We start from the raw sequence: 21,141 nt of genomic DNA, 5'->3' as shown, positions 1-21,141 counted from the left end.
TCAGGTGCCTCTAATTATTACTTTTTTTAAAGTTTGTTTATTTAGAGAGAGAGAGAGAGAGAGGATGTGCATGCTTGACGAGCGTGGGGTTAGGGAGAGAGGGAGAGGGAGAGGGAGAGGGAGAGGGAGGGAGGGAGAGAGAGAGAGAGAGAGAGAGAGAGAGAGAGAGAGAGAGAGAGAGAGAGAGAATCCCAAGCAGGCTCTGCACTTACAGTGCAGGTGCTCAAACTCAGTAACAGCGAGATCATGGCCTGAGCTGAAATCAAGAGTTGGACTCTTAACCGACTGAGCCAACCAGGTGCCCCTGAGTTTTTGTTTTTATTTTTATGTATGTATTTGTTTGTTTATTTTTAGAGAGAGAGCATGCAAGTGGGGTGAGTGGCAGAGAGAGAGAGAATCTTAAGTAGAGTTCATGCCCACTGCAAAGCCCAACGTGGGGCCCAATCCCACGACCCTGGAATCCATGACCTGAGCCAAAATCAAGAGTCTGGCACTCAGCTGACTGAGCCACCCCAGGTGCCCCTATGGCTGGGGTGGCAGATGTTCTAAATTATTTTGAGGAAAATACTATAGAATTTGGCCAGCATTGTTCATAGCTATATCAGAAAATATTTGTATACTACAACTTACTTGTTTTGGCCTTTTGGATCACCAATTATGTGCTTTCAGCCCTCATACAAAATTCCCTTCCTTAAAGCCCTTTACGCTGAACACTTGAAATTATATACATAGTCATGACACAAAGCACTGAGTTGTATCTAGTTCTGTTTTCTCTCGTAACAGAATGTATTACTGAGGTTTATTAAATCTGTCAGTTGGGAAACTCGGAAGAACTTGGAAGCACATGCTTCCTTGAAAATTTGCCTAAAGACTTCACACAGTATCCACAGTATCGGTAAAGAAGCACCCAAGAGTTGTCAGTTCCCGTGGAGGTGATGGTGATGTTGCAACTTAATGCTGTTATGTAATAACACAGTCTTCCTAGCAGCAGCTACATGATAAGAGTCTTAAAGATTCTGGCGGCAACTTCAATTTTAAAATATCTGATTAGCTCTTTCTCGCTGGAGGTACATGGAGACGTTAAAAAAGAGGAAAACTTGCAATAAATGTGGAAACTGGTGTCTGTAGTTAACCTATTTCTATAATCTGAAATGACTTTTTCCTTATCATAAGGATAATGGAAATGGATTTTAAAATGCAGTCAGGAGCTCATTCGTGTTACGTATACCTGAAAATTTCATGTAGGGAAACCTTTTGCTTTTTTATTTGTTGTCTTAACATCTGGTAGAGAAATGCATATCTTCTTTCACTTATTAACTCCACTTACAGAATTTACCTTTTACTCGTTATCACATAACTATTCAAAATTATTAGTATGAAGGTGTTCATTGCAACATTTAAAAAAATTTGTTTTTAATATTTATTTATTTTTGAGACAGAGAGAGATAGAGCGTGAACGGGGGAGGGTCAGAGAGAGGGAGACACAGAATCTGAAGCAGGCTCCAAGCCTGTCGAGCTGTCAGCACAGAGCCCGATGCGGGGCTCGAACTCACGGACCGTGAGATCATGACCTGAGCCGAAGTTGGCCGCCCAACCGATTGAGCCACCCAGTCGCCCCTTAAAATTTTTTTTAACGTTTATTTATTTTTGAGACAGAGAGAGACAGAGCATGAACAGGGGAGGGTCAGAGAGAGGGAGACACAGAATCTGAAGCAGGCTCCAGGCTCTGAGCTGTCAGCACAGAGCCCGACACGGGGCTCGAACTCATAGACTGTGAGATCATGACCTGAGCCGAAGTCGGATGCTCAACCGACTGAGCCACCCAGGCGCCCCTGCAGCATTTTTATAACAGGGAAAAACTAGAGGCAATATAAATGTTAATAAGGGATTGGTTAAATAGTTTGTTTATTGTATACAGTAAATGTTGATATAATTATGTGTGTATTTAAAAACCCTGACATATTATTAAATTTAAAAGACATGTGAAAAGGTGTGTTATAGAACATTATATGTAGTTTGATCCCATTTATGTAAAATAATAGAAAAACTCACATATTTACTTAAATGTACATAGAAAATCCATCCTTAATGGTGGTTATTTCTGGGGGCTAGAATTGAGGGGGAAAACAATACGGTGTTTTTTACTTCTTACTCTATATACTTTATAGATTTTCGTTTTAAAAGAGACTTCTATTATTTTCAAAATTGAAAAACAAAGAAAAAAATATAAGATCTCTGTGGTAGATTGCCTATAAACATCATTCCCTTCCTCGTATCCATGCCCCTGAGTCATCCCCTCCCACACTGACTCTGGGCTTGGCCGTGACGATTCCTTTAGCCAATGGGGTGGTGCAAACATGATGCAAAGAATCAAAAAAGAACGATGCACATTAGAGCCGCCCTCTCTTTTGCTGCTTTTGGGATCCTTGCAACCAACCTCATGGAAACTGAGCTAGCCTATTGGATGAGAAACACATGACCCAGCACCCTTGCTGCCAGCCAGGCAACGGTGAGATGTCTGAGGGAGGCCATCCACCACTAGCTGTCCACAGTTGCATGAATGAGGTCTGGCTACGGTTTTATTAGCTGATAATTGCCTTTGTTCCTCTTACATATTATCTTAGTTCCCTCTCTCTCTCTCTCTCTCTCTCTCTCTCTCTCCTCTTTGATGATCTCTTCTTTCTCTTTTGCGTATCCATATCTCTCTCTTTAAGCAGCTTTCCCTGACTCCTCAAGCCCTCCAATATATCTCTTTTCTACAGTCTTCTGTTATTTTTATTCAGTACCATATAAGTTAATACTTATGTGCTATTTTTTCTTTTTCTGTACGTGTGTTAGTCTTTTCTATTTAACTAAATAATAAGCTCTTTGATTGTAGAAATCATATTTCACATCACATCCTCTGGCCTTTGTAGTTCTTAGCACTTGGTAGAATTATATGTAGTAACTATACCTTGTCTAATTGCAGGGCAAGTGTCACCAATAGCAAGATACCTGACTGGGGCAGGAGAAATGCTATACAGGGGCGCCTGGGTGGCTCAGCTGGTTAAGCCCCCGACTCTTGGTTTCGGCTCAGGTCATGATCTCACAGTTTGTGGATTTGAGCCCCACGTCAGGCTCTGCGCTGACAGCACAGAGCTTGCTTGCGATTCTCTCTCCCCTCTCTTTCTCTTCCTCCCCTGTGCTCTCACTCTCTCTCCCAAAAGAAATAAATTTTAAAAAATTTAAAAAAAGAGAAATGCTTTATAAACATAAGCTATATCTGTTTCTGCTCTGTAGCTGTCTTATTTCCATGAAATTATGTATCCTTTGTTAAGTAAATTAAAAAATATATAGCAGCTTTGTGTGTGAGTGTGTGTGTGGGGGGGTCTCTTTCTTCTAATCTCAAATATGTATGTGTATTATACACTGTGCTACATATGTTTATATTAAACATGAAAAAATGTTAGTTGTATATTAAGTGAAAAAGTTGACATTACAAACAAGATAAATACTGTGCCTGTATACACAAATGCTGTTTATGTATGAAATCTGGAAGGATTTCTCCCTCCACCCCCTAACAACCAAACAATAAAATACTACCTCAAATTTCTATATATTAGTATAGTTTACCAAGAACATTCAGCTTACTTACTTATGTGAGATAAATAAAGGGTTTCTGGGATGCCTGAGTGTCTCAGTCAGTTGAGTGTTGCATTCTTGATTAAAGCCCCGGTCATGATCTCACGATTTGTGAGACTGAGCCCTGTGTTGGGCTCTGTGCTCACAGCACAGAGACTGCTTAGGATTCTCTCCCTCTCTCTCTCTCTCTCTCTCTCCTCTCTCTGCACCTCCCCTGCTCGCTCACTTGCTCTCTCTCAAAAAAATAATAAACATTAAAAAAATAATAATAAAGGATTTCTTTTATACAAGTTGAACTTAGGTTAAATGAGAGAATTTATATTTAAAAGTCTCTCCTTTTACTATGGGTCATTTCAGTGTTTCTCTATTTTAAGTATTTTAGTAGACATTTGGGTTATAGGGATCATTCTAAAATATAGCCTGCCCTTCTTTTCTTCATTGAAAATAGTGCTAGTGGTGATCAGAGGGGTATTGATTTAGACAAAGTTATATTACCACAGACAGGTAGATTAATGAAAAGGAGTGGAGGGCCCCCAAACAAAAACACTTTATCTGACAACCGCAGGTAGAAGGGATCAGCCCCAAATTTATTATCTCTGAAGCTTGGGATGGTATATGGGGATTCATTGTACTATTCTCTATTTTTGTATATGTCTGAAACTTTCCACCATCAAAAAATAATTTAAAGACATAACTTAAAAAATACAGATACTTTTCACAAATCAATAAAAATATGAGACGTTGTAGTAATGTGAACTAAGAAATATTGGACCTTTGTGCAAAGCATTGTAAAATTTAGTGATTATTTTCAACATAAATGGAAAGAGATACTACTGACACTAAAAGTTACTTCTTTTAATTGTGTTATTTTTTTAAAATGTTTATTTATTTGTTTTGAGAGAGAGTGCAAGTGTGAGCAAGGGAGGGGTAGGGTGAGAGGGAAAGAGAGAGAAAATCCCAAGCAGGCTCCGCACATGAGATCATAACCTGAGTGGAAATCAAGAGTCAGATGCTTAACCGACTGAGCCACCCGGGTGCCCCAACACTAAAAATTATTTTTAATATGGCATTTCTCCAAATGGATGTCTAGATTCATTGAGGTCTCATTAGAACCCATTAGGACTTTTCTTTTTTTTTTTTTGGTAGAACTTTCATAAGCTAATGTTAAAGGTCATGGGCAAGTACAGGGAATCAAGAACAGCCGTGGTGTTCCTTAAAAAGAAGAAAGATGCCATACTTTTTATAAAGCTGTAGTAATTAACAGAATGTTAATGAGGAAATAGAAAAACCAATAGAATAGAGCCGAGTCTCAAGAATAAGGGAAAATTGATGACTGCAATTCTAGTTCTGTCATATTCGTCAAGTCAAATGATTTTTTTTAATTAAAAAAATGACATTTTTAATTAAAAATTTTTTTAATGTTTGTTCATTTTTGAGAGACAGAGCGTGAGTTGGGGAGGGGCAGGGAGAGAGAGGGAGGCACAGACTCTGAAGCAGGATCCAGGCTCTGAGCTGTCAGCACAGAGTCTGATGTGGGGCTCGAACCCACGAACTGTGAGATCATGCCCTGAGCTGAAGTAGGAGGCTTAACAGATTGAACCACCCAGGTGTCCCTCATGGATTTATTCTTGGGCTTTAATGAAGAGGTTTTGCCCTGAGAGTGAGACTCAGTTGTAAGTGGCATTTATAGCCAGCATCTCTCAATTGTATCTTTTACTTGTATGCATTCGAAATTGTTGTTATCTTTCAATTCTGAAAGTTCTGGAACTCGTGGGTTATCCCTTTTCCTTTCAACCCTGCTTGTAGCTAGTTCTTTTCTGAGTTCATCTTTCTCATGTTTTGTTAAGTGCAGCTAATAGCATCCAGGGCTAGTAACATACTTTTCCCGGTTTCTTTGTATAAATCCGTAAGTTCGTTAGTCACTTCATCTCCTTTCCAAGTGATTGCAGGCAGATGCTGTTTTGCCGCTGTATTCTGTGTGTCATCATTTTCCAGCCTTCAGTAACGGTTTGGTGCTGCTAAATTCCAATGCCAGTGTTACATATGTTGTGTATTTGTTATGGAAATAGCCCATTCCTGGTATCCATTTCTGTACCGGCTTTTTCTCAATAAGGCTGCCGTAACAACTTCAACATTTTAGTGCGTTGGTACAGTAGAGACTTATTTCTAGCTCCCATGTTAGCTATAAGATGTCTTCAGTTCTGAGGCTCCATCAAGTGTGTCTTACTCTGTGTTCCAGGCTGAGGAACAGCCCTATCTTGGTCTTAGGTCGTTGGGAAGTAAAAATGCTGAACTATGTAGTATCTCTTACGTCATCTTCTCAGACATGGTGTGGGTAACTTGCCATTGTATTTCACTGGCCAAAGCAAGTCTTAAGGCCAGCCCCGTGTTCCTTATGACAGGGAAGAGTTTGTCTCTAAGGGGTGGATGGTGAGTCACCAGGGCCAAGAACAGGGATGTATAGTGTCACCCATAGGGAGAGGATAGAAGAATTGAGGACAACCATACCACCTGCACATCCACTTCTAGATAGTGGAGTGTTTTTCAGAGTGCTGAGTTCTTCTATGAAGATAATAAACATTTGGAATTATCAGTCTATAAGTGACTGTGAATAATATCAGCCAGGGAGAGGGAAGAGAGTGCTAGAAACCTCGTGGAACAGGCATCTACAAAGGAGACTAAGGATGAACAGAGGTAGGAGGGAAGAATAGGAAAGAACATGTCCTGAGCTCTTGTTATAGAACCATTTCCACTCCCAAAATTGTTACTTTTTTTTAAAAGAAAGACTGGGGGTGCCTGGGTGGCTCAGTTGGTTGAGTGTCCGACTTTGGCTCAGGTCATGATCTCACACTTTGCGGGTTCGAGCTCCACGTCGGGTTCTGTGCTGACAGGTCAGAGCTTGGAGCCTGGAATCTGCTTCAGATTCTGTGTCTCCCTCTCTCTGACCCTCCCCTGCTTGTGCTCCGTCTCTGTCTCTGTCTCTCAATGATGAATAAACTTAAGTAAAAGAAAGCCTGAATGCAAATGTTTTAAATATATCCAGTTTGTACCATCACAAGACCTAATTTCCAAATAGCATAAGAAATTGATTTAATACATGTTTGTTTGTATTACAGAGATTTGCCACAATATGGGCAGAAGCAGTGGCAGTCCTATTTTGGAAGAACTTTTGATGTTTACACCAAACTCTGGAAGTTCCAGCAGCAGCATCGGTAAAGGAATTTTATAGTTACAGGAGAGTGAAGGTCCATTTTATATTAGTCCCACTTTTGACCTTTTTATCTCTTGGTGCATTTTAATATATTTCCTCTTCATGACGCAAATGAAAACGAATTGATTTTTTTCCTTTTTATTTAAGGTTTTAAAATGTAATGTTCTCATCTGATTTTTAAAGACAGTGTCATATCTGAAATGGTTCAGATTAACTGTGACATAGGTAGGCTGATTCATGGTTTCATTCTAATGTAGGCATTGTTTATTGGTCAAAGCTATTTGGGGGTGTTGCTTTTAATTTTCATGAGCTTAGCTCAGAACGGTTTCTTTTCATATTTCAGCTTACTTTAAATAGACATTTAATACTGCTTTTTGAATTTAATTGAATGATGATGTTGAAATCTCATGAAAAATTCATGAATTTGAATTCTGAATTGGGTGGTATTTTATCCTATTAAATTTACAGATTTGGTTATTTTTGGAATTTATAGTCTCTTATTTCTATTTTCTTATCTCCTATGTAAAACAGACAAGTCTTGGATAATCGGTATGGCTTGAAGCGGTGGCAAATAGGGGAAATTGCTTCTAAGATTGGGCAGCTATACTACCATTATTAGTAAGTGAATTGCATATGGAAAAAAATAAAGCATTATCCTGGTTTAAACACAGCATGCAGAAGTATACTTACTTGGTAGGAGGGAAAACTAAGGAGGTACAAATGAAACCCCAGATCATAGTAATCAAAACAGTCTTATGAAATGATCTTCCATAATCCAAGTAACATTATTTGCTTAAAAGGCTTACCTTCCAAACAGTTTATTTGGGCAGACGCATTTATAACTTAAATGATTATGATCTCCATTTTAGATAAACGCTTCACTTAAATCTCAATACATAACTTGTATGTTTGAATGAGTGGTTTTGGGGGGAATACTTTAAAACTCATACTTGTAAGATATATCTAAAAGGTTTTGTGAAGCAGAGAAAGATAATTTTGATTATATCCTTAGCGATGAGTCAAGCAAGGAAGAGCACTCCTTTTAGGAATCTAGGTCTCATAAAGTAATATCAGTTATACCATAAAAAGCTTGGACTATATAGAACTTCTTCCTCTTCCTGTCTTTTGAGATACCATCCATCATTCCCCTGTTAAAATCACTCTTTCGGGTAGAATATTTTCTTAAGAAGTCCCTTGTAAAACTAAAGATGTTAGAGAACTGAATACATCGCCCTCTGAAGGTTCACATTGATTAGCACATTTCTGAGTCCTGTGAGAAAAAAACTGAAGAAATGAACCAAAGGACAAATGACTGTGTATGGATTTGGGGAAGGTCATGAAAGATGTAACTGGGTGGAATGCTGTTTGGAGAATCCCTTCAAAGAACGAAAATAATACGTACTTTGGATTGCCATCAAAAAAGGCTTGGGAGCAGTGGGGAGGTATTTTTTTTTTTTAATTACCATTATTTTTACACATTGTAAGGGTGATGTGATGATTGCTTTGCTGATTCAAATTTAGTTTAGTCATTCCCATCCCCTCGTGTAGAGGAATAGCAGAGGAATGAAACAAGTATTCATCATAAATGGTTTGAGACACTGTCAAATACGAAGATTTTTTTTTTCCATAGCCTACGCACATCTGAGACCAGCTATCTGAATGAGGCTTTCTCCTTCTATTCTGCAATCAGACAGAGATCATACTATTCTCAAGTCAATAAAGAGGACAGGTACGCACCTACTATGTTTTTAGAAAGAGATAAAACACTCAGAATTTTTAGTCTGTGTGGAAATTATGCAGAGAAGCACACATTTGTTTATAACTTTTATTCATTTGAATGGGCTTTACTGAGTGCCTTACAATGTACTAGGCCTTCTTAAGCATACAGAGGTATGTTACCTAAAAGCAATAAATGTTATAATATATGTTTAGCAGATGTCACAGTACCTGAGTGGAGTCAGAGCACAAAGAAGGGGTTGATTGTTTCTATATGAAAGATTAAGGCCACACAAATTCTCATAGAAAAGAAACAACTCCAAAGTGAGGCTTCCCTGATAACCTTTGTCCTTTTTAGCCTGGGTAATTTGAATTCATATGCATTCAGAAGCCTGTTGACAGCTGTCCGTGGGACTAAAGAAAAGGCTGCCGGTGCAGTTTACGTTGTATTTGATAAACCCGTATGTTACAGTTGCATAGCTGTAGGAAAAAAAATCAGATAGAAATCATTCATTACAAATAATAATCTATTGAGCACTTACATATCTGGCAGTGTGGTAGATGCTTGGGTGGGAGAAGAAGAAAGAAAAGAAGGTATACAGGTGTTCTCTTTTCCTTTCAGAGGATTTTCTTCTCATGGGAGTTACAGACATATTTGGGGCCCAGGTAGACTGGGATGTTAATTCCAGATGAAGACGGAATTGCTGAACAAGTCAGGGTTCTGCTGGAGAATCTTTGTGACTCGTATTCCCGGAATTGTTAGAAGAGAAAGTTCAGGCGTAGTAGATCTGAATGTTCTCCCTACTACCGGCAACAGAACTCACAGTTGTTATACAGTGAAAAGATTATATTCTCTTAGCAGTAGAAGAGAACATAACTTTGACATATTTTTCTAGAGAACACTTTGTGGTTTGGCCATCGTAAGCCTTCCAGCTAAACAGCAACATGCTTTGGAAAGCCCCACTCTTGTAAATCCCCTTCATTCCCTAGCAGATCCTGTTCAGGCTTGTCCAGAGGAGGTTGCTTGATACAAGCAAGGCACACAGATGCTAGATTCTCCATTTCCCCCCGAAGTCGTCACCGTGCTTCACTCTTCCATCAGAAGATCCGTTAGTCACCTCTCCTTCAGATTTTCTTATGGTTTCCTTCACGTATTTTCACTACAGTTATATTTCGTCAGACTCCCACCCGCTTTCTTTCTATTCATGTTGTACAATTTGTCTGAATTCTTGGTGAGATAAGTTTTACTTCTAAAAATACACAGAAGGGCTATATGATATCTTCTCAGTATGAAAAAGACATATAAGGAAAGAACTATTTTAAGCAACAGTGAAACACCTTGTATAATTCACATTTCTGCATTTTCTAATTCACTCAAAGGGAAATTGGCCTTGGGCCCCTTGGCTTCAAATCCAGCAGTTTCATTTATGAAAATCACTTTCTGTCCTAACAGCAAATGCCACATATGAATGGTTTTCCTGTGCTGCCTCCTAGAGCAAGGCAGATGAACAGAGGCAGGATTATTTGGAACCAGGATGACAAAATCTCTTGCCTTAGGCCACTAAATTAGAATCAAAGGACAATCCTGTGTGCAAAATCTTGCCCTTGTTCGCTGTACCTTAGGAAGGACTTTACTCAGTTGGTAGGGTTGTTTGTTTCTTAGTTCATACAGAGCAGGGAGACAGTCAGGGTAGCTATTAGTGACAGCTGCTAAAATCAACAGCTGGTTGATTAAAACTAAGAAGTAACAGTATTGCACAATTTCACAATTGCTTTAAAAGCAAAAATCTCTCCTCAAAGGGCAATTGCTCTCTGCACTGTCTCAGTACCTAAGGACTGTGTTAAAGCCAGAAATCACGGTACATTTCAGCAGTCACCAAAGTGACTGCCTGTCACTAAGCATAAACAAATGCTCATTCCAAGGGCCCGTCCTATTTAGTAGAGGAGAAGTTGCCGCATAATCGCTTGTCCTAGGAGCCACAAACCCTGACTAGTATTGCAAATGGCTAAGGCTCAACCTGGTCGGAGTTAGATGTGGGGATGGTGAAGTTTCTGAGTACCCAGAAGCCTGGGGACACATTGCAGTTAGCCACCTCGGAAAATAGTGTCTCAGGCAAACATATAAAGAGTCAGTGTTTTAGAACTAGTGGGCCTGGCAGGCTGGACAGACCTACAATTCTGGAGTGCCAGAATAACTTTGTCAAAAGATCGTGATGTCAACTTCAGCGGTGACAGTGTTGGAAGTTTTACGTTGTGGGAAACGTGAATCTAAACTTGAGAACCTTGGCGCTTCCTAGTAGTGTTTATTGGGAGGATGTGATGTGGACCTTTCCAGTGTGATTCATTGGATGATTTTTTTCTTCTACAGTTTCATGTGTTATCAGGCAGTGGTCTGTGGGCCTGCCTGGGACAGCCTCTCGTGTGTATAAGTGGACAGCACTGACTTTTTTATCTGTGCTTTGCTGCAGTCCAACACAGTGAAAATAGAATACATCCACCTACGTCTGTATGTTTATTTAATACAGGGGTTGGCACGCTGTGGCCTGTTTCTGAACTGTCTGGTAGCTTAGAATCCTTTTTATATTTTTAAAGTGTTACGAAAACAGAAAAATATGCTACAGACGCCATATGGGCCTGCAGAGCCTAAAACATTTACTGTCTGGCCATTTACAAAACTTTGCTAATCCCTGGTTCAGTATGTTTGTGTAATCTGCATTACATAGTTGTATCATCTATGATATAGATTCATAGAACCTATTTTATTTTAGCAAAACATTAAAGGAATTGTCTTATTAGTATTTCAACTGTGAATTGACATCATCCTACCAATTTTCCTCCTGTTTTGAATTCCACTTCTGACAACGTGGCAGGCTGGATAATCTAAAATACTGTTCCCCAAATACCTAGAGATGCTGACTGAACAGATTCCCTGTCCTTTTATTTTATTATTATTTTTTTTTACATTTATTTATTTTTGAGACAGAGAGACAGAGCATGAGCAGGGGAGGGTCAGAGAGAGAGGGAGACACAGAATCCGAAACAGGCTCCAGGCTCTGAGCCGTCAGCCCAGATCCTGATGCGGGGCTCGAACTCACAGACCGCGAGATCATGACCTGAGCCGAAGTCGGACGCCCAACCGACTGAGCCACGCAGGCGCCCCTCACCTGTCCTTTTAAATGGACAGTTTAGCTGTCAAGAAAGTAAGGAGAATCCTCAGATTATCAACCCTGTGACCAGTGCTGTGACAACCTTACAAGAGAGTGTTTGGTTTTGGTGATGTGAAAGAGCTAGTAAGGTTTTCTTTAGGAAGAGGAAAATTGAAACCGGAAGGAAGGGGTGGTATATAAGGATTGGTAAGAAAAAAGTTATCCCTTTGTTTCTTAAAAATCACGGACTTCATAAGACAGTAATTTTAAGGATGGCTAATTGAGGTTATCAAGATAAAACGGGGCCAAATTCTGGATAATAATAACATGAAAGAAGAAAGAAAGTCAAGAATTAAATCATACCAATAAGATCCATTTATTGTTCAGAAGAAGCTTAGAGTAAGTAAAGTTTGCTTTTTAAAATAGTAAGAAAAATATTTTTAAATAACATAAGGAGAATGTGTAATTTCTAAACAGGTAGAAGGGGGAGGAAAGTGAATAATAAAATTATGATCATTACAATAAAAGGGAAGGAATGTGTACTAAAAAAAAAAAAAGTATAGTTAACACAAAAAACAAAGTAGGAATAAATCCAAGTACACTGGTAATCATAGTAAGTGAAAGTGGTCTAAACTTCCTAGGTAGAAGTCAGAGATTATCAGTGTGCCTTTTTTTCTCCTCCCACCACCCCCTCATGAGTATGCCTTTTAAAAGAAAATCCAGTAATCTAGTGTTTACAAAAGATTTTCCAGAGATACAAGGTACACAGAAAAAGATAAAGTAGATACCAAGGGAAGAAATGCCACGCTAGATAGATAAATAGATAGATAGATAGATAGATAGAGATATATTTAAGTTTACTTATTATTTTGAGAGAGAGAGTGAGTAGGGGAGGGTCAGAGAGAGAGAGAGAGAGAGAGAGAGAGAGAGAGAATTCCAAGCAGCCTCCACATCATCAGCGCAGAACCCCACACGGGGTACGAACCATGAACAATCCGTGAGATCATGACACGAGTTGAATCAAGAGACAGATGCTCAACTGAGCTACCCAGGCATCCCGAAATGCCACTGTATTTAAGGCAAGAGAGCATTATTAAGGATAGAGGTTTATTTCATAATGGTAAAAGGAACAACTCAAAAAATATAAAAATTCTATGGGGCACCTGGGTGGCTCAGTCAGTTGAGCGTCTGACTTCCGTTCAGGTCATAAACATGCGGTTCGTGAGTTTGAGCCCTGTGTTGGGCTCTGTGCTGACAGCTCAGAGCCTGGAGCCTGCTTCAGATTCTGTGTATCCCTCTCTCTCTGCCCCTCCACTGCTCACACTCTGTCTCTCAAAAATAAAGATAAAAAAACCTTTAAAAAAAATATATATATATACATAAAAATTCTAAACTTTTTTATATGCCCAGTAATGTAACATTATAATAAATAACAAAAATTAGCTTATTTTCTAGGAGAAATTGATAAGTGGCCCAATATATAAGGAGATTTTTAATGTACTATATTTATGAATCAGAAGACACAAAATGAGATTTATGTAACATAATTAAAAACTTGTTCTAATGTGCTTAAAACTGCCTACAACAATAAGCAAATGCACATAATTTTCAAGCTTATATGGGACTTTTGTGAAATTGACTTATACCTGACACAAAACAGGTTTCTTTTTTTTTTTTTTTCAACGTTTATTTATTTTTGGGACAGAGAGAGACAGAGCATGAACGGGGGAGGGGCAGAGAGAGAGGGAGACACAGAATCGGAAACAGGCTCCAGGCTCTGAGCCATCAGCCCAGAGCCTGACGCGGGGCTCGAACTCCTGGACCGTGAGATTGTGACCTGGCTGAAGTCGGACGCTTAACCGACTGCGCCACCCAGGCGCCCCTACAAAACAGGTTTCAATTATTTTCAAGTGTATGATATCTAACCATGGTGCAGTGCCATGAAAAATTAAGAATGACAACATAGTTGTCTAAAAAATCAATAAATCTATCAATTAGTAGACATATTTCTAAATAACTCCTGGGTCAAAGAGGAATTTTTTAAAATTTTATTATGGAAAATGTCAAACATCTATAAAAAATATACTGTTGTAGGGTTATTATAATTGTAATGTAGGCTGTGGAAATTAGAAATATCAGGTTTGATATCCTTCATAGGGATGAGTATACAGGTTCAGGTGTGAAGAGCTACAATATTGATTGTAAATAGCCTTTGGTAAGTTAAGAGTATGGGTTGCTACTCCTAGCAACCACTAAAAGAATAATAAGGAAGAAGTATAAGTAAGAAACTGATAGAATATATAAAGTAGAATACTAAAATATAATTAACTGAAAAGAGCACTAGAAAACACAGATGCAGAAAGGGCGAATGGAAAACAAACAGCACAGGGTGGCTCAGTCACTTGAGCATCCGACTTCAGCTCAGGTTGTGGTCTCGCGGTTGGTGGGTTCGAGCCCTGGTTCGGGCTCCTTGTCGACAGCTCAGAGCCTGGAGCCTGCTTTGGATTTGGTGTCTCCCTCTCTCTCTGCCCCTCCCCTGCTTTACTCTGTTACTCCCCAAAATAAATAAACATTAAAAAAAAAAAGAAAAAGATGGGGTGCCTGGGTGGCTCAGTCGGTTAAGCGTCTGACTTCGGCTCAGGTCATGATCTCACAGTTCGTGGGTTCAAGCCCTGCGTCGGGCTCTGTGCTGACAGCTCAGAGCCTGGACCCTGCTTTGGATTCTGTGTCTCCCTCTCTCTCTGCCCCTCCCTGGCTCACACTCTGTCTCTCTCTCTCTCAAAAATAAATAAACATTAAAAAAGAAAGAAAGAAAGAAAGAAAGAAAGAAAGAAAGAAAGAAAGAAAGAAAGAAAGAAAGAAAGAAAGAAAGAAAGAAAGGGAGAAAGAGAGAGGGAGGGAGGGAGGGAGGGAGGAAGGAAGGAAGGAAGGAAGGAAGGAAGGAAGGAAGGAAGGAAGGAAGGAAGGAAAGGAAAGGAAAGGAAAGGAAGGAAGGAAGAAAACAGCACAGAGGCACCTGGGTGGCTTAGTTGGTTTAGCATCTGACTTACTTTTGACTCAGGTCATGATCATGATCCCAGCGTCGTGGGATCTAGCCCCCAGCCTCCATGCTCAGCCGGCAGCGTGCTTAAGCCTCTCTCTCTCTCTCTCTCTCTCTCTCTCTCTCTCTCTCTCTCTCTCTCTCTCTTTCTCTTTGCCCTTCTCCCCCACTTGTGCTCTCTTTCTGTAAACAAAACAAAACAAAACATAAAGCACTGTAAGAGATGCAAACCCTTAGCCAAAGCAACAGTAAGATAAAATGTAAATGGTCCAAGTACCCTAGTCTATGAGGCAGACACTGTCAAAGTGGATTAAAAAGCTAACTACATTGTCTGCAAAAAATGGGTCAGGGCATCTGGGTGGCTCAGTCAGTTAAGCATTCGACTCTTGGTTTCAACTAAGGTCATCATCTCACAGTTTGTGAGTTCGAGCCCCACATCAGGCTCTGTACTGACAGCCTAGAGCCTGGAGCCTGCTTTGGATTCTGTCTCCCTCTCTCTGCCCCTCCCCTGCTCACACTCTGTCTCTCTCTGTCTCTCAAAAGTAAATAAATAAACATTAAGAGAAAAGGGGTCAAAGTGAAAAGTCACAGGAACTTGAAAGTAAAGGAATAGAAAAAGACAGGGTATACAGACAGTAAGCTTAGGAAAACTGGTTTGATTGTATTAATATCAGAAAGTAAGTTTCCAAAACAAAGAATGTTTGTCCTGGAACTCTTTTCACCTCGTATTTTCCTGCCTGTTGTCTTCTACTCTTTATCATCTCACCTTAAACATCGCTCTCTTTAGGAAGCCTTCTCTGTGAGCTCAAATAGCATCCTTTCTCCTCTCAGTGTACTTATTCCACTGTATTTTAAGTGTCTGTCTGTCTCCGGTACATTTTAGGTAGTTTCCTGTCTCTGAGATCTGTGAAGAAGAGGCTGTGTCTATATTTGTTTGTCTTAATCATTTCTCTAGCACTTAACCAGGGTGCTTGATGCATCTAAGTTCTCAGTGGGTATTTGTTCAATGAATGAATTTGTGAATGAACATAATGAATCTGTGAGTAAGAAATGTGCTAAATGCAGCTGTAGGCTATATGCAGAAATGTTTGTTACAGTGCAAAATAGGATCTAAAAAAGTTTAAAAGCTGTCAGAAAGTTGGAAAAATCAAAGAGCATGTTTTCTTTTTTAATCTAATGAGTAATTTCCCATTTATCTGCCGTAGACCTGAGTTGGTCGTTAAGAAGCTTCGATACTATGCAAGATTTATTGTAGTTTGTCTTCTTCTCAACAAAATGGATGTTGTGAAGGATTTGGTGAAGGTAAATGTACTTTAAAATTATTAAAATCCTGGGGTGCCTGGGTGGCTCAGTCATTTAAGCATCTGACTCTTGATTTCGGCTCAGGTCATGATCTCACAGTTTGGGAGTTCAAGCCCTACATCAGGTTCTTTACTGACAATGTGGTGCCTCCTTGGGATTGTCTATCTCTCTACCCCTCCCCCACGTGTGTGTGCACACGTGCTCATGTGCACTTCCCATGTATACTCTGTTTCTCTCACTCAAAATAAAATAAAAAGAAATCATTATTTTAAAAATAAATAAATAAAATTATTAAAGTCCTACTCTGTAATTGTGTATGGATAATTTTGCTTTTTTAAAAATAGATTTAAGATAAAAATAATTTTAGCATATCTAAATTTAGTATATCTATATCTAAAACATTCAAAAGTGTGGTAACTTCGGACACGGGTAATCTAAAAGAATATTCCTGCCCTCTTCATATTTCAGATACACACTAGCGAGAGACAGTTCTCTTAATTCTTTGTTTTTGTCCCGTAAGCGTGTTTTACATCTCACCACACATCAATGGATGGTTGCAAAATGCAAACAAAAGTTAAAATAATCGGTTTAAGAGGAAATAATTGAAAGGTTGGGTCAAGAATAAACATTTAACGTTTTACAAAGGTATTGCGAATGAGGTTGGGTTTTTCCATCCTTTTACTGTGTCTGCATCGCTGTCCTTTGTTACCTCAGGTGAATTAGAGGTGGGTTCACTTAATGTCTCTAATTATTCACACCCCGTTCTGGTTGCACTCTGCAGTCAGCCAGCTGTTTCCACAAGATACCTCTTAAATTTTGGTACTCAAGTAGCACATGTTAGTTTTGACAAGTCCTTCTCTGTCTTCCTCCACCTCTAGTTACTAATAAGACTGTTTCCAAAACACAGTATGATATGAATCCAAAGAAAATCATCTAGACAGTCTTTGTTTTTAAGCATTAAAAGCTTGGGGTTTTACCTTCAATAAATTAATTGCTGATGTAGAATTGAGTAGATATGAGTTGCTCTGGATCTTTATGAAGATCTTGTTGATGTGTATCATTCTGGAGTCTTTTATTTTGAAGCAAAATAAAGTACTTTTCTTCATTTTGGGCTATAATTGGGACCATATATTGATAATAATCAAGCTTCTTTTTTTATAATAATCAGGCTTAACTATATCAATTTCTGTCAAGAATATGGTACAATCTAGCAATCTATTTGTATGTGTATTTTCCCCATAACTGTTTTTCTTTGTGAAAAATTTAAAATCAGGAATTGTCAGATGAAATTGAAGATTATACTCACCGCTTTAATACTGAAGATCAAGTGGAATGGAACTTGGTGCTTCAAGAAGTAGCAGCTTTCATTGAGGTCAGTTTTTGACAAGAGAGATTGTCATAATTATGGAGAAGTAAATGCCTATGTGGCGTATGTTTTTATTGTGTATGTATGTCAATAAGAAGGAATCATTTATCATGTTGACGTTTTGCCTTGGCCATCAACTACTCCTTTTTTTCTCCAGGCGGACCCCGTAATGGTATTGAATGATGATAATACCATTGTTATCACATCTAATCGCCTTGCGGAGACAGGAGCACCATTGCTGGAACAGGGCATGATTGTGGGACAGTTGTCTCTGGCTGATGCGCTCATTATTGGTAATTGTAATAACCAGGTAAAGAATTGTGAAGGAATTGTGCTTAAAATTCAATTTAAAAAATAGTGCTTATTATTACAGAATTACAGATTAACATCACGTAATTACTGTTTCCTTGTAAATATCCTAAATCCGTTTGTGAGGAAATGTTTGATTAAATAACACAGTGTCCACATATGGGCTGTATTACAGGCATTTAAAGGTTTAGAAAGAATTTGTAATCACAGAGGAAGATATAGTCATGATATAGTGAGTAAAAGTAAACTTGGTATGGAGATATGTAAACAGAATTATTTCATATATGTTAAAATGTCTGAAGGGGCGCCTGGGTGGCTTGGTCAGTTAAGCATCCGACTTCGGGACTTCCACTCAGGTCATGATCTCACGGTCCGTGAGTTCGAGCCCCGCATCGGGCTCTGTGCTGACGGCTCAGAGCCTGCAGCCTGTTTCAGATTCTGTGTCTCCCTCTGTCTCTGCCCCTCCCCTGTCCATGCTCTGTCTCTCTCTGTCTCAAAAATAAATAAACGTTGATAAAAAAATTAAAAAAAAATGTCTGTGTACATATATGCACAGGCAAAAGGACTAGGAAGAAATTTACCAATATCATAAAAGGTTTATCTCTGAATAGCAGAATTATAAGTAATTTTTATTTTCTTCTTTACAACTTTCTAAATCTGTATATTACTTTTACGGTCAGGCAAAAAAAAATATTTTTAAGCATATTTGTCATAGCAAATTTCAGATTTTTTTGGTGACAGAATAGTTCCATGATGATGAGGATTTAATGTACTAGAAATGTAAATTTACTGGAAATTATGGGATATCAGAAAAGTGTCAAGTGAATACATTTTTCTTTTTTTTTAAATTTTTTTTTTTTTAATGTTTATTCGTTCTTGAGAGACAGAGCATGAGTGTGGGAGATGCAGAGTGAGAGAGGGGAGACACAGAATCTGAAGCAGGCTCCAGGCTCTGAGCTGTCAGCACAGAGCCCAATGGGGGGCTCGAACTCACGAACTGTGAGACCACCACCTGAGCCAAAGTCAGACGCTTAACCGACTAAACCACCCAGGCGCTTTGAATGAATACATTTTTCTGTATGCATTATTTACACAAGTTTTAATTTTGTATCCTTCTCTTACACTTTTCATTTTTGTTACTGTTAACTTTTTCTAGTACTTCTCCAGTTTTAGCTGTTAAAAGCCATTGGTTTGCAAATTTAATTTAAATTAAAACATTGCCTGCCTATGGGCAGAAGACAGAACAGACATTTCTCCAAAGACATACAGATGGCCAACAGACACATGGAAAGATTCTCAACATCACTCATCATCAGGGAAATGCAAATCAAAACTACAATGAGATATCACCTCACACCTATCAAAATGACTAAAATCAAAAGCATAAGACACAAGTGTTGGTAAGGATGTGGAAGAAAAGGAAGCCTCTTGCACTGTTGTTGGGAATGCAAACTGGTACAGCCGCTTTGAAAAACAGTATGGAGGTTCCTCACAAAATTACAATATAGAACTACACTATGGTCCAGTAATTGCATTACTGGGTATTTACCCAAAGAATACAAAAACATATTGTCAAAGGGATACATGCACCCCTATATTTTTTGCAGCCTTATTTACAATAGCCACACTGTGGAAGCAGCCCAAGTGTTGATCAATAGATAAATGTATAAAAAAGAGGTGGTATATGTATACAATGGAATTTTCTTCACCCCTAAAACAGAATGAAATCTTGCCATTTGCAACAACATGAATGGAGCTAGAGAGTGTAATGCTAAGTGAAGTAAGGAAGTCAAGGAAAGACAAATACCATTTGATTTGACTCATATGGAATTTAAGAAACGAAACAAATGATAAAAGGGAAAAAAGAGAGAGAGAGACAAAGCAAAAAAAAGACACTTAACTATAGAAAAGAAACTGATGGTTACCAGAGGGGAGGTGGGTAGGGAGAAGGGTGAAATAGATGATGGGGATTAAAGCATAAATCATGATTAATAATAATAATAATAATAATAATAATAAAAAACATTGCCTACCTGAAGTTCTATATAAGTATTATTCAAAACAGAAAAGGATGCGGTCTTAAACATTGTATAAGGCCAAAATGTCCTGAAGAGGTTATGAAATACGGGCCATAGCCATATTTCAGCAGGCTGCCTTGCCAAAAAAAGTTGTTTTTGTTTTTGTTTTTTTAGCATGTTTTTTTAAGGACGCTAATATAGGTCTTGTTGTTTACATGACTACTTTTTATGTTTTTAAAAATACCCGAGGAAATTGATGGATAAAGATATAAATAAATGGAAAGATACATGATAAAGCAAATACAAAAAATTTTAATGGTATAGAATTTAGATGATACAATGTATATAATTCTTTTAATTTTCTGTCTTTTGAAATTTTTTATAATAAAACACTGGGGAATAAATTACCCAGTGTCATTAAGTACACATGAATGTCAGGAGTAATATTATGATCAGAGACTTCTAGGTCTGTATACTGTATTAATGGTAAGTTTGTTTTGCATGCAGGTTAAGTTTAGTGAGCTGACTGTCGACATGTTCCGGATGTTACAAGCCCTGGAAAGGGAGCCAATGAATTTAGCTTCCCAGATGAATAAACCAGGAATGCAGGTGATCTTCTCTCCACATTTGCAATTTTGGTAACACCATCATTGCTTCTGCTCCTCATGGAATGCTGTTATTCAACAAATGCCATGCATGCGAATAAAGAACTCTCTCGATGAGGCACAGGAGACATAAGCGCAATAACAGTAACAAGGAATAATAAAAAGATATTTGATGAAGAGTATAGTAAAAATAGGCATTGATAATTCATCTGTCAAAATCAGCCTGTATGTGTCTTGTTTTCTGTGTGTGAATATAGGAATCAGCTGATAAACCTACCAGACGAGAAAACCCCCACAAGTATCTGCTCTACAAACCAACCTTCAGCCAACTCTACACGTTCTTAGCAGCATCTTTTAAGGTATATGTGATCCAATACTTTTTATTGTATGGGGGGAAGTATGCCCTAAATAGAATCTGAGAGTCACTCTTTTCTTTGAATATTTGAGTCAAGAATGTAGATAAAATATGAAAATGAAATCTGCATTCAGTATACCTAATCACAACTATTTTAGGAATGGAAATTGCTTATGTTGTTATGAATGTTCCTTACCATTAATTAACGAGAGTATTGATTAATTATCATTCTTCTTTCTCCAGGTTTTTGTTACTAACCTACTGTAGATATGACAGTCAGATTGCACAGGCATGTTATGTATTTAGGCAGCTCTGGGAAGCCCTGTGGTCATCTGAAAGAACCATGAGAAGTAGTGAATTCCTCCCAAAGTTTATGTAGAGGAAGCCATGGGCAGGAGTTTATCTTGTAGACCCACAGTCAGGATCTTTACTTCACCATCTCAAGGTTTGCC

General features: G+C 38.5%; 1 protein-coding gene and 1 long non-coding RNA gene across 9 annotated transcripts in view; one reads left to right on the top strand and one right to left on the bottom strand.

Moving 5' to 3' along the window:
- The window catches only part of LOC111557543, a 51,052-nt gene extending 41,773 nt beyond the window's left edge, over positions 1-9,279 (bottom strand). For 2 of the 3 annotated variants that reach the window (XR_006588950.1, XR_002737664.2), the window contains exon 1: positions 9,091-9,279. This is a non-coding gene — a long non-coding RNA (uncharacterized LOC111557543). The remainder of the gene's footprint in view (positions 1-9,090) is intronic. The other variant, XR_002737665.2, reaches the window with a different exon arrangement.
- SCAI (suppressor of cancer cell invasion) overlaps positions 1-21,141 on the top strand; it is a 157,174-nt gene that overhangs the window by 88,208 nt on the left and 47,825 nt on the right. For 5 of the 6 annotated variants that reach the window (XM_023242707.2, XM_045043271.1, XR_006588948.1 and 2 more), the window contains 8 exons: positions 6,738-6,833; positions 7,364-7,450; positions 8,463-8,561; positions 15,940-16,036; positions 17,310-17,408; positions 17,560-17,712; positions 20,237-20,338; positions 20,592-20,693. In XM_023242707.2, coding sequence (XP_023098475.1) covers positions 6,738-6,833; positions 7,364-7,450; positions 8,463-8,561; positions 15,940-16,036; positions 17,310-17,408; positions 17,560-17,712; positions 20,237-20,338; positions 20,592-20,693 — 835 coding nt within the window. The remainder of the gene's footprint in view (positions 1-6,737; positions 6,834-7,363; positions 7,451-8,462; positions 8,562-15,939; positions 16,037-17,309; positions 17,409-17,559; positions 17,713-20,236; positions 20,339-20,591; positions 20,694-21,141) is intronic. The other variant, XM_045043270.1, reaches the window with a different exon arrangement.

The sequence above is a fragment of the Felis catus genome, chromosome D4 (assembly GCF_018350175.1).
Source record: "Felis catus isolate Fca126 chromosome D4, F.catus_Fca126_mat1.0, whole genome shotgun sequence".
Classification (NCBI taxonomy): domain Eukaryota; kingdom Metazoa; phylum Chordata; class Mammalia; order Carnivora; family Felidae; genus Felis; species Felis catus.
Note: the sequence above shows the minus strand (reverse complement) of the source record. Positions and strands in the feature narration are given on the sequence as shown.